Source organism: Rhyacophila brunnea, unplaced genomic scaffold (assembly GCF_057557595.1).
Source record: "Rhyacophila brunnea isolate RB1 unplaced genomic scaffold, BYU_Rbru_1.0 scaffold_2, whole genome shotgun sequence".
Classification (NCBI taxonomy): domain Eukaryota; kingdom Metazoa; phylum Arthropoda; class Insecta; order Trichoptera; family Rhyacophilidae; genus Rhyacophila; species Rhyacophila brunnea.
This window is the reverse complement of record NW_028232859.1, coordinates 38,688,911-38,703,370: the sequence shown is the minus strand read 5'-3', so window position 1 is coordinate 38,703,370 and position 14,460 is coordinate 38,688,911. Positions and strand designations below refer to the sequence as shown.

Below are 14,460 nucleotides of genomic sequence, written 5' to 3'. Positions count from 1 at the left end.
ATTGCTTTATGTTATAATAATAGTAATAATATATCTATAAAATAGCGAGATGTGTATTTTTTACATAAGAGGGATATGGAAACGATCCCTACAAACCCTTACGGTAAAGCCGCCCTTGACAATAAGCGTCCCCATACTGCTGAATTTCAAATACAACTTTTGGCAAATGAATTTAGCTGTTTAGTCATCCAGCATAAGATTAAAATTGAATATAAAATCTGAAAACGTTCTTATTCACCCAGTTGTACTATATCTAAATACATTTATGATAAATAAAGTTTTTGAGGAGCATTAACATATTGTATTCTCTGCATCTAATTCGTATCCTATTCCGATGAAAGTAATCCATCCATCTCTACGTCGTAGATTGGTCACATTCTATAGACTCCCCGCTCTACGTTCTGCTACTACTGAACTTACGGCGGTAGACAAACATTGGAAGTGTTCAACACTTATTATTGCATGTTGAATTTTAAATAAATTCAACATGCAAACATGCAACAAACCATTAGTAATATATTATAGTAACTTATAATAATATATAGTATAATAATACTTGATCTAGTGCTACAGACCATTCAGGTTCATGGCCAACCGCATAACAGTCTTCCAGGAATCTCAGTCCTAAGCTCTCGGTCATACTTAACCTCTGAGCGTCCCTCTTGACTCAAACCCCCCATCTCATCCAAGGGTGGCCCAATTCCGAGTGAAAATATTTCGTATATTGTAATGTCCCCCATTCTGTATCAAATTTAACATCCGTACGAATTCAGTTTTATACGTCATATTTTTCACAACTATTCCAGATATAAGAAATGGCCAATGTATGACCAATGTGAAGGACTACTGACAGACTTGTTTTTATACCTTTACCTATACCTTTGTATGAGTTTTTACTGATATAACGCAATGTTTAGAAAGAGTAGGAAGGAATGGAAAATGATGCTAATATAACCACGATTCGAAATGGACCGGAACGCACCGGATCGTAGCTCCGGTTCATGAAGTCCTTGATTGAACATTAAGTCCGTGATAATCGTTCCGTTTCGTGGAAAAAAATAGTTTGACCGCCTGACCGCCATTTAACAAAAAATCCAACACACATAATATTTTTATAATAAAGTATATAAAATTAGACAAATATGGTAATATTTTCCATTTCGAGCGCTGAATATAACATTACTTAATGCTCTAAGTACATCATTTTTATTTTTCATGACCTTCACTGTTAAGTTTCGTGAATCCATTAAAATGTTATAATTTATTTATTTTTTCAATGATCCTTGTATTCGCCGTTCGCAAAACTGAAAGTATTGATAGCCTCATAGTGTTCTTAAAAGTATACAAAAAGAATAAAAATTAGGTATCTAGGTACCTAATTGAACATGATTTTGAAAAATGTGTTTACTTACATCTAACGTTTTGTTGAATTTTAACAGATTATGTCACTTTTAAATAACATTATTTTACGCAGTTCCATGCAATCTGAAAAACCTTCAATAAATAAATAAATGTATATTATTTATGCATTTTTTTTCGACCATGTCCGATCCTAATAGAATCATATGGGCCTCCACACGGGGTAGAGGTTCGTATTAACAGATTTTGTTTTTTACGAGAAATGGATGTCAGCCACTTGCTCAACCTATTAGGTCCATACCCTGACTCACACACAAATTTAAAAACAATATGTGTACTTGCCAGACCCAGGATTCGAACCTGAGACCCACGGCGTGATAGTCGAACGTTTAAGCCGCGCGGGCACCATGGGTGTTATACAGGGCTCGAAATGGACTGGAACGCACCGGAGCGCCGTTCCTGTTCGTGAAATCGGTAAAATTATCGCTCTGTCTCGTGGAATAAATAATTTGACCGTCTGAGCTGGATAGACCATATAATAGAAAATCTAACACACTTATTTTTATGAAAAAAACACATAAACTTTGATAACTTTACTATGTAAAAATCTTTAGAAAACTGTCGAGCGCTCCGGTTCGTAAATTTTTCCATTTCGAGCGCTGGTGTTATACGTACCTACACGAATGCGTTCGCTCGCCCACAAACCAAACGCACGGCACGCAGCTTCATTTAGCAATGCAATATGGGTGGCGCTAGGTGTATCTATAGTCTAAGGTACTTACCTATTATTGTTTTTGTTTACTTTTAATATTTTGCATCTCATGCTGTGGACGTAACTTATTAATTAAATTTGTAATGTTTGTGTGTAAATCAGTAGTGCACAACCAATGACACCCGGCGCCGATGTAGTCCGCCTTTCTATTTATTGCAACCCGCCGCTAAATGAAATATACGAAAAAAACTGATTAACATGTTTTCAGTGAAACAAAATAGAATGCTTTAATCCAGTAAACAACATGGTGTATTGTGCAGCAACGGATATCAGTATATTCTGATACATTTCATCCCTTAATGGCGGCCATGTTTCCCAAATAACCCACCCCCCAGAAAATCCAAATTATTTTAATCTTTGCAAGTTAGGTATCAAACTATAATATGTTTTTGACGATGCTGGTTTAAAAAAATACTCTAAAATAGCTTTTAGGGAGGGGTGTCATAAATAAAATGGCGGTTATTTGTATAGAAACGCTACAATTTTTAATTGTACCTAATAGCATCACATAATATATTAGTTGAAATAAACAATTGAAAATTGTCGTTGATTATATTTCAGCAAAATGTAATTGTATGTATCTAGAATATTAACCGACTCATTAAGGGGGATGCTTATACCTACCAGAGGCACCTCGCGGAAAAATACGAAACTTGCAATTTAAGACATTTTTTTGATAATTTACAAGTTCAACTGTATTAATTAATAAATATGTAAGTATCTGAAAACATTAAAAAGGAAAAAAAAATAAGTTAAAGATAAACTTACAATAATTGTAAAAAAATCTGAATTTGTTACATACCTATGTCCACAGCTACGATATTATTAGGTAAATTATATTTTATGGTCATTTTTATTATTAATATTTAGTTTATTAAGTTTTCTATGTTTTGACATAGAGATTTTCGACTAATTCATAGTTTTAATATTTTTTTTATATTTATTTAAAAAAAACATCGATTTTTATAAAAATATAGATGTGTATAACTTGAAATCCTTTTTATTTATATGGAATCTTATTTCGGTATGGTCCCAATATTTATGCTCGATTTGAATTAAATATTTATATTAGATTTAAATTAAATTAACACACCACAAATTCGCTATAATATTAAAAATATATGGAATACCTACCCTTAATTAATTTACCTCACGGAACCTTGGGGTTACGCGGAATACCATTTGAGGAACACTACTGTAGTACCTACATCACATTGCCCTGGCCCGTAGTACATTTTAGTTGGTAGCATAATTTGTTAAAGCATTCACTCACTATGCGATAATAAAATATGACCTGTATTCGAATCTCAGTCGGTCATTTTTTTTCAATGATGTTTTTAATGTTGCTGTGTTTTTTCAAGTTATACCTACACATACATTTAAGCATTTGTAATTTAGTTATTATCTAAGACAATTGCGTAGCACGGTGGTTAAGCATCCAGGGCAGTACCTAACAAAAAATCCGCCCCTTACTTAAGACAAAACTTCCACCTTTATATAGGTACTTGTTTTGTACATAATTATGAATACATACTACTAGCCAACAATCTGTCTTCGCTAGAGGTTAGATTCGGGTCGGCGTCCTGCCCATGTAGTGGTGCCAGAGGTGGATTTTAATAAGTACCTATAATAATAATGATATGCTTTAACTTAAGGGTACTTGATTACAAAATCAGTAATGTCCTACTAGGTATATAAATCTAAACATGGAAATGAAAATTTTATCGGGATAATAATATCATTGTTATTAGCGTTGTGATTGTCCCCACAAAGCATTCACAAATATACGTGGACGTCTCCTGGTGGACGCACTAGGACGCAGATTGACCACTTCTTGTACAGCTTGAAGCACCGAAATGAACTTCTCGACGTGCGTACTTACAGAGGCGCCGATATCCATAGCGATCATGAGTTACTTACTCATTGGAAACATCCGAGTAAAACTCAGTCGCCAGGCGAGGCCTCCAAAGTGCGAACGAATTGACGTTGAGAAGCTCCGACGCCGCAGAATTCGGATCGACTTCGAAACTGCTGTACGAGATAGTGTAGATCGTATCTACGAGCTGCACAAATCTGAATCCAACCTCATTGAGGCGGAATGGAGCCTCATAAAGAGTGCGATTGTGTCGTCGGTCCGTACCGTCCTTGGTACCAGAAGGAGTGAGCAGCCAAAGTGGATGTCTGACGAAACGTTGGATGAAATTGGAAAATGAGCCAGGCTGAAAGTACTGAGAGACGAGGAGACAGACCCCGACCGAACCGAGGACCGCCGGACTGACTACCAGACCCAAGACAGGGTAGTCAAACGATCCGTGCGGTTGGATAAGCGCAATTTTATGAACCGGCAAATTGAAGCGGCAGAGGAGGCAGCAAGCAGAAATGACACCAGGAAACTCTTCCGAATCACTCTCGAAGTCTGCGGCAGACGACCACTGACACCCGGAGCCATTCGTGGTCCCAGTGGAGCAATAGTGTCTGACGCAGAATGCGTCAAGAAGATTTGGAAGGATCATTTCTGCGGAGTGCTGAACCGCCCACCCCCTTTGGATCCATTTCACATATCTGGGGAAGCTTTACTTTTGGACATTCTCCGAGCGACCGACATTTCCGATTGCCTGCCCACGCACACCGAGATAAAATCGGCCGTGAAAAGGCTCAAGACCGGAAAGGCACCGGGGGGAGACGGGATTCATCTTGAATTCCTCAAGTACAGCCTGAGCGCAATCCTGCACCCTATCTGATGACAAAGGTATGGGAAGAAGATCGCTGTCGAAGAGACTGGGTGAACGGTGAAATCATCACAATTCATAAAAAAGGTGACCCTCTAAGCTGCGACAATTACCGAGGCATTACGCTACTCAGTGTTCCGGGAAAGATTTTGGCAAACATCCTCTTGATGAGAATAAGGGACCCAATAATGCACGTCCTCAGGAAAAACCAAGCCGGGTTTCTACCTGGTCGAGCGTGTGCAGACCAAATCCACAACCTTTGATCTCTTCTCCAGCAGAACCATGAGCTGAACAGTCCGATGGTTTGCTGCTTTGTGGATTATGAGAAGGCTTTCGACAGTCCGCACCGCCCCTCCATCTGGATGATACTGGGAGCATACGGGATCCCTCACAATATCATTGTCATAATCAAAATCCTGCACGATAATAGTGAATGCTGTGTCAGAATTGGAGACACTGTCACGGAATGGTTCGGGGTCACGACCGGAGTCAGACAGGGTTGTGTCCTTGCACCGTTTCTCTTCATCATTCTCTTTGACTTCATACTACGGAAGTCAATACCACCCGACCGAGGCATACCTGTTACCCCCACGGTGAAGCTATGAGACCTGGAATACGCCGATGACGCTGTCCTATTCGACAACTCAATCGAGGGCATTCAAGAGACAATCGACAGGTTGCATAACAACTCCTCTCGCATTGGTTTAAAAATCAACGCGAATAAAACCAACGTCTTGTGTAATAGCACCTCTCCTGATCCAGATTTCCCTCTGATTAGCGCCGGACAAAACATCGAGAGCGTTGACAGTTTCAAGTATCTGGGGGTACACATCACGGGAGATGGCATTTTGCAGAAAGAGCTCGCTATCCGAATGGGAATGGCTGGAGCAACATTCAACTCGATGCGGAATGTCTGTGACTTACGATTGTACTCGGTCAAAACCAAATGTCGCCTATTCGACGCTTGCATTCTGACGGTACTGCTTTACGGTAGTGAATCATGGCACCTTACGAAGGCTCAGTGCAACCGTATACTGAACTTCGAAAACAGATGTTTGCGACGAATACTGGGTGTGCGGTGGGGTGGTATGACTTTAGGAGCAACGAGGAGATAAGAGAACGCACCAAGCAGCCTTTCATCACGCTGAAAGTGAAGAGGCGACGTTGGACCTGGCTCGGCCACGTGCTGCAGATGCCAAAAGATAACTTCAACCTGGCTTGCCTGTTCTTCAAGCCGACCGGATTCCGGCATCCTGGAAGGCCGCTAAATACAATCTACAAAGTGTATACGGCGGAGCTACGGGAGACAGGGATTTTTGGAGGCGCCGCGTGGTGTCCATATGCTCCAGTTAAGGGGCAGATATAGCCAAAGAAGAAGATTTTTTGTCCGATTTCAAAGTTAGTAGGTAAGTGTATTTTATTTATTATCAATATTTTCTTCTCTATCACTTTCTAATAAACGTCTATAAAATGTAAGAAAATAGTATTTTTAGTTAGGTACCAAACGAACAGTAAATTTTACAAATAGGTATTGGTCAGAAAATAATCTAAGTATTATTTTCATGACACTACTAATATGAATAGTACCTACCGTGGGTTTTTTAACTACGTTCATTCACGGTAGGTATCATTGCATAATATCAGGGAACTCGCAATACCTATCATATTGGTTTTGACCTCTTTGTGAGGCTATTCTAAGCGTGACGAAAAAAGTTTAGCAACTGGCAACACCAGTCACCGACAGTAAACAGCAACAGCGTACAGCTGAGTTATGTGACAGCTTTTTATCAGCGGGATTTTCCAATCACAAAGTTTATTTTATTTACAGTTCATGTAGCCATCTTCTTTGATATCGTCAGTGTATATAAAACTGTGATAATTTCAATTATAAGAGAACCATGGATATCCCCATAGAGGTAATGCGATGACATTGAAATATAATATAGTTTTTATTTCACTTAAATGTCACTTTGACATTTCTCAAGGTAAATTAATATCTCACGTGATTACATAGTCGAAAAATAATATTCTACGTTTTTCTTATGCCCTATATTGGGCTTGACAATATTATAGAAACATTTTGCTATGTTGTTGAGACTATTATTATATTATTGTTTAATAACGATGTAGCTATTTTCTTGTCGGTTTTTTTTAATTCACTAATATTTGTATTGTTTTTTTTATTACAGGTAATAGTTTATTTGTTCAAATATCTGTCACATTCGGATAGAGTTTCCGCCAGTCAAACTTGTCGCCTGTGGTATGAAGCCGCGTGTGACAATACATTCCAAAACCGAGAATGCGTTTATTTTATTAAAAATATGTTACAGGAGGATTGTTATCCCTGTAACGTGTTCAAAGGAAATACTATCCGGAAGATTGTAAACCTTTCATTGCGAGAAATAGAAATCGCAACCAAAATAGTACAGTTCTGGCAACAAAACTGCCGCACCATTAAGTTCTTGGAGTTTGACCAATGTGACATTCAAGAAAAGATATTTGTTAATATTTTAAATCATTGTGTAAATCTTGAATCGTTGACCGTGGCCAATTGTCGAGAGTTGTTTATGTCGGCAAGATTTATTGAAGACGATATTGACAACCTTCACTGCTTAAAGAAAGTTAAGATATTGAATCTATCACAGAATAGATATCTAACCGATGCCCTATTCAACAAGTTTGTTTCAAATACCCGAGTTTTAGAACAGCTAAATCTATCAGACTGTCCGGTTTCATTTCATTCCGGACTGTATAAAAAATTCTACCCCTTCAGCTTGAATAAAGACGGTCATAAGACACCTTCAGAGAGTGTGTTGACATTTCATTATATTTTAGAGTTCCTGAAAACCAATGGAAGCAAAATAAAGAAACTCTCTTTTAATAATACATTAATTGATGGAGTGGCGCTGAAAACAATATCAGAATTACCTCACCTCAAATTAGTATCACTGGAGATGTTCTCATGTGACCAGCTGAATAATGATGGGCTACTCGCTTTGACACAATGTCAAAGCAATCTGATTGAACTCGACATCGGCAGATGCTCGAGGGTAACAGATCAGTCCATAATATCTATTTCTCAAAATTTATGCAATTTAAAATCTTTATGTATAAAAAGATGTCGAGCTGTAACTAATATTGGGGTTGCAGAACTATGGAACCTGAAAAAACTTAAATATCTAGATATATCTGAATGTGAATTAATCAACGGAGAAGGTATTGCAAGTGGTCTATGTCGAGACACCAATACCGTTTTGACAGAAATTAATATAAGTGCTTTGAATCTCGATGAAAGTATCGTCATACTCATATCTGAAACAATACCTAATTTGACGGTGCTCAATATGAATTTCTGCTTCACATCTGTCACTGATAACTCTATTCAGTCTGTTTTCAAGAATTTAATTAAATTACGATCTCTTAAAATAAGTCACTGCGACCAAGTGTCCGATGCGGGATTGACGGGTATGGGAATGGGCAAACACATCACAAGTTCTTTACAAGAAGTTCCCATCAGGAGAAGTGTCTTACCCCCGGAAAACTTTCACCGTATATCTTTAAGGTCACGAGCCGAGGAAGAAATTGTACGAGACGCTCAGAGAAAGAAAGACGTCAGAGAAATGTGTGAAAATGTCGTCGGCGAAACAATCCAAGGATATTCAATGGCTCTTCTTAAAAACCTAGAATACTTAAACGTGAGCAACTGCAACCGCATTACAGATGTGAGCCTTATGTATGCATTTAACTGTGTAGAATTAAAGTCGCTAAACCTAAGTGAATGTAAGCAAATTACTTCTGAAGGATTGAAGCATTTAACAGCCAATTGCCCGAGTATACAAACAATAGAGCTTGTCAATTGTTACAGTACTACAGATCAAGCAGTATCAGTAGTAGTAAAGAGTTTGCGTCGCCTTAAACATCTTCATCTAAGGGTAAGATATTTATATATTTTTACAAATTTCCCTAGTAAAATCATGTATTTGTTCAATCAGTACTCAAAACTATTATCTCTTTCAGGGTTGCAATCTTTTAACGGATGCCTGCATAGATGTCATACAGTCAGAATGTAAAATATTGAAATTTTTAGACCTACAAGGTTGTCGTAATATTTCCCCGGATTTAGCAAACTCATTGCTGAGTTTGCCAACGTTACACACCCTACACCTGTCCAAACCGGGCCCCTACATAACAGAGGGCTTGAAAAACCGACTTCCAACACCTCCCCCGATACCTTCATTGACCAATTTACGGCGAAGAATATTTTAATAAATACTTACTATATCCCGAAATTTTATTTATTATAAATGTATCTAAACAGTGGAATCTATTTATTAAATTTTTATCTCTGTTATCATTATTTTGTGAATAATATTTTATCCCTTATCAGTAAATGAGCACAAGCCTTTGCCAAACAATGAATAGAGATAAAAATAGTGTCATTTTTTGTGCAGTACTTTTATCAAAATATAGAGATATTACTTACACATTTTCTGTGATTCATGAAATATATTTTTAACATTAAGTGTTTAAACTAATGTTGTTTATTGTACAGTCTTGTAAATAATATATAAACTTGTGATAATCCATTGATTAATAATAACCTCTGAACATGCAGTCAATTCAGATATTTATATTATTACTTAAGAAACTGTAGATCAATTTGATCAACTGGCTTACCAACATACTGACACTTATTAACCGAATATTGATATTAAGTACTTACTATATTTATTCAATAAAACTAGTAAATGATTTAGAAATAAGACAATAATGTTTGTACATATTGTAATGTTTAATTTATTTTTATGAACAAGTTAGAAACAATTTTACTCAGTCGAGAATTTATTTATTAGGTAAAGTTTTGATCTTGGGTTTTTGTATTTTTTACACGTCCAAGTACCCACAGTATTATATAATTACCATTTTTATAACACAATTTCATTTCATGTTTATTATAAAAAACTCGGAATAATATAAAATTTTATCAATTCATATTTTATTATGAAAACAACCTGTACCTACAACATATTATTATAAATAAAATTTAATTTTTTATTATTCAATACACCCCTAGGCGGGCCCTGGCCGTCATCAATATTGATCTTTATCAGTGCGATTATTTATTTATACAAAAAACATGCGCATATTAAAATACTGTTGCGCAAATCATCAGCTCAAAGGTCTTAGCAAATTTTGGAGATTTTTTTTATCTTAATATAATATAGTAGGTCAATATAAATACCTATGTAGTGAATATTCACTGACCAACTGACCCTTATTATTTGAATGAAAATGATGTTGTTGCCGTAACACTATTGATGTGTATGTAAGATCATAATATCTGTGTATGACATGAATATGTTAATAATACCCTGTTTACACGTGCATAGATTTACTGTGCACAGTATGAAAATATATAGGGAAACATGTATTATCCTGCAGTTGGCAAGACTGCGTGCATGAATCAAACAAGTTTGGAAGCTTCTGAATTGTTCTGATTTTTTATGTGGAAGTAAGATCTGCGCCTGTGCAGTTCAACGATAATGGCGAACCTGCTGGTAAAAAAATTAACTACTCATTTTGACGTTAACTGATTTTCAATACGTCCTGTCAAATAGTACAAAAAAGGACAACATCGCGCCTTGCTTGCTCTTGAAGAGTGAGATCGGAGAGACAGTCAGCACTTTTACTTGTAAACAGTTATTATCACGATATTTTAAAATAACCACTATTGCCGACAGTAATTCCATGCATATGTACAGGCGCTATAAGTCTAAAAACATCAATTATCAGGTATTTGTACGTTTGGCTTTCTGTAGTAAGTCAGGAATGTTTTTAAATTTTAGTTTGTTGAGAATTTACAAGCATTTTAAGTACTAAAATTTAAAAACATATACACCATCTGATTTACCACAGAAAATCAAGCGGACAAATGGATGCCCTGAGAATTTATGTTCCTAGACTTGTCAACATATTCACGCCATACACGGATATATTGTATGTGTCTACATTTTTACTATTGCTTCATGTTTTTTGTATGCAGAAATATGCTATCATGAGCCGAAATTGGCATTGATAAAAATAATTTTGCTGTGAAAAAGTGAAGCAAAAAAAGAATCCCTGGTTCACTCGCTGACTAGGTCAGCTGGAAGAGATTTTCAGGGCGTATGGAAAGACAATACATCATAATAAAAAGGTTCATATTCAACAATACAACATACAGTTGAAAAATCCTGTAAAATCTTTTGTAACTGCACGCGAGTGATTAAAAAGCTTAAAAACATTAAATAAATAAAAAGCGGCAGTCATTGCTCGTTAGAAAATTGATAATGTCAACTTGACAGTGTTAATATCTGTTCAGTTTACCAACCATGCTTCATTCGTTTGGTGAATGCATTCGAATGTCGTAAAATAATATTGTATTTATGACTTCTATATGTTTCAAATTCTTTTTTCGTTTAGTGAAAGAGACCAATTTGATGATGAACATTTAAAAGATTTTATAAGTTTGCTTATTCTGATTCTCAGTTGGATCACATTATGCATTTGGTATATCAAACAACATGCCTAGAGAAATGATTTAGGAATGATAACTGTTATTATTGCCATTAAATAATAAAAATGACACAAATGTATCTTCATAGTTTTGAATTAAATTGCATCACCAATTCAGTGATTGTATACATGTTAAAAAAGAAAACTTTATCCGGTCCAATAAATCAAAACCATTGCCATCGTAAGTAAGAGTTAGTTTACAAACACTCCACAAAGCTTTAAGCCAAACTTATGCTTCCTTCTTCAATAACCCACTGCTCAACCTTCAGTGCATGATAGCAGACACCTTCTCAAAACTTTTACGTTTCACAAAATAAAAACATGCCGATCCAAATTAAATTTACTTGTCATTTCCATTCGTATATTTCACACCTGCATTATTAAAATTATTATGTATGTATTGTTTTATCATAAATCCTTTTTCTAAATTCCGTTTGAATGGTGTACAATACATTATTATAACAGACAGAAAATCATTATTAATACTGTAATTCACTCACTAAAGTAGAATTACTTGAATATTATCTATGTGAATGATTTTATAATTAAATCATTATTACTATTACAATAAAAAATATAAGTATTATGTATATAGCGTTGTGTCAAGATATTCTTTTATCTTCTATAAATGTGAATATCTATACATTATGGTTGAAGTTTAATAATACGTTATTTTTAATTATTATCAAAGCTAATTATTTTAGAAATTCTATCTACGTTATGTAATTAAATATACATACCTATTATATTTATTTATTTTTGGTAAAGCAATATTTAACATTTTCTCCCTTACTCAATGATAAAAATCATAATGATACGAAGGAATTTCATCACTACAGGTGGTAGGACTTCAAAGGAAATAATTTAGGAACCTTTTCCAATTTTCAAGTGATTTATTTACACAATATTTAAAAAGTTTACAATGGTATGTATACATTACATTGTCAAAAAAATCCACTGCCTGGATTATAAGGATTAAATAGCTTGAAAAACATTATTGACAGCTAATTATTTTTCACTGAGATTGTTGATGAAGATGTTTTAGTTATTTTGAATACATATTTTTTTTTAAATCTAATGAAGCATCGCTATATTGTACATTACAAAATGTTTTGTAACATAAAGAAAGCATAGTGAAAATAAACCAAGTTGCATTTTTTTGTAAATGATCTGACAATAAAACCAGATTCTGAAAAATACTCATTTTTTTATTCTATTTACCTATTTTAATATGTAGATATTTTTTCTGTCATTAAATTGTTTTTATTTTAATAGAGTGACAATGCGAAATAAAATGTATAAAACAGTATCAACATAGTATGTACTGTCCGACAAGAAGATCTAGGCAATAACCAGAAGTTGCTGAAGTCAAAGCGCGATTAACTAAATAGAAGGGCTTGTTAAGTTCACAGTTTTAACACGTGGAAAACTCGCTGATGACTGGAAATTAGTTTTAACACGTTGACAAGAAGATCTTGTTCGACAGTAAGTAATAATATCTGATCTGCTTACAACTAAACATATAATTATGTATTCAGACTAATTTTATGACTGTTTTTGTGTGAGCATGGAAAATAGTGAATAAATATAAATGATTTGAGGTTGTTACACCTCAAACACAATGCAGTATCATAACGACATAAGATACAAAGTTCTTTGGAAATTTAAACAGATTTAATAATTTGTAATAATATAATAACTTCTTTCAATACGTAACAAACGTAAATATTTCTCTTTCCATGATAATTCACGGTGTCACTCAACAGACATAAAAACTACAATTGGATTGAGATAAACATAAGAGAACCAACTGCAAAACTGCTAAATGGAGATTCAAAGTCTGTACATGTTTTTATATACTTTATGTAAATGTTGGGAACATGAAAACTATTAAATACTGTGACTATTATAATATATCTCTATTACCAGTAAAAGAATATAAAATACAGTAATATATCTTAGGATATTAATCAATAATACAGTTGGTTCCTTTTCATTTTATGACATTTTCCATACAAACAATCACTAGAAACTATTTTACATAAAGGAACCAACTGCTGATTCTCTTTTTTATTATTCCGTATTACTTGCAAAGTCGTCAACTATTTATTTATCATAAAATATCAAATTGCAAATAAATATTTGTATATCTTTAATAACTTAAGCAAAATAACTTAGGTAAAGATAGAGTACTCCATTTCATCAAAGAAAACTTGACCTCTTGCCTCTTCTGACATTTTGATACTGACTATGACAGATACTTTGTTCAGTTTTGTCAGTCATTGATATGACATATGACAGTCTTTGTTAGCAGTTGGTTCTTTTTTCATAACAGAATATTTGAGGTTTAGAACAGTATTTGTCCGTTAAGCAAAAAGAAAATAATGTTAATAAAATGGAAGCTAGACCGAATTGAACTTGGATCTCTTTGGCAAACTGAAATTTGGATTTTTTTGAACAAGTTCCCATTCATAACTCAAAATACCGAAAAACGTTAGTTGGTTCCTTTCTGCTTATCACCATCCAATTATACAGGAAAATTGAAAGATCAATATGTAAATTTAGTTAATATTTGACGCAAAATAACCGGCTAAATTGTCAGTTTATCTCACAAAAACATTAGACAAACTTTTTGAACAGACATTTGAAAGTTTTTTTAATCACGACAAAATTCAACCATGAGTAATCAAGAGTAAATAAAATAAAATAAGTTTTATATTTTTTCCCAACATCCACAAACGTTATCTGAAATTCAGACCTATACAAAATAAAAAAGATTAAATTAAAATAAATAGTTTTTAGGACTTTAAAACACATTTCTCTTTTAAATCGAAGAATTTTTTTATATCCCTGCTGATTGGAATTATGTAGTAATCCAACCTGTGCTGTGAAATTATTTTTAGTCTTTGTTAGGGGCAGGGCCTGGGGCACTATACAAACAAAAATATTGATTCAATGAGCATTGAAACATAAATACTGACATATTTTGAATAATAAATATAAAATAGTTACATATTCCGCTTTGGTTAAAATTGCGAGTTCTCA

At 34.5% G+C, this 14,460-nt stretch overlaps 1 protein-coding gene across 1 annotated transcript; it reads left to right on the top strand.

The window, feature by feature from the left end:
- Positions 1–6,592: 6,592 nt before the first annotated feature.
- LOC147072301 (uncharacterized) lies at positions 6,593–9,816 on the top strand. The gene is made up of 3 exons (XM_085947790.1): positions 6,593–6,776; positions 7,050–8,792; positions 8,878–9,816. Exons 1-3 carry the CDS (start codon positions 6,759–6,761, stop codon positions 9,124–9,126), a joined length of 2,010 nt encoding a protein of 669 aa, XP_085803916.1. The 5' UTR covers positions 6,593–6,758; the 3' UTR covers positions 9,127–9,816.
- Positions 9,817–14,460: the final 4,644 nt, after the last annotated feature.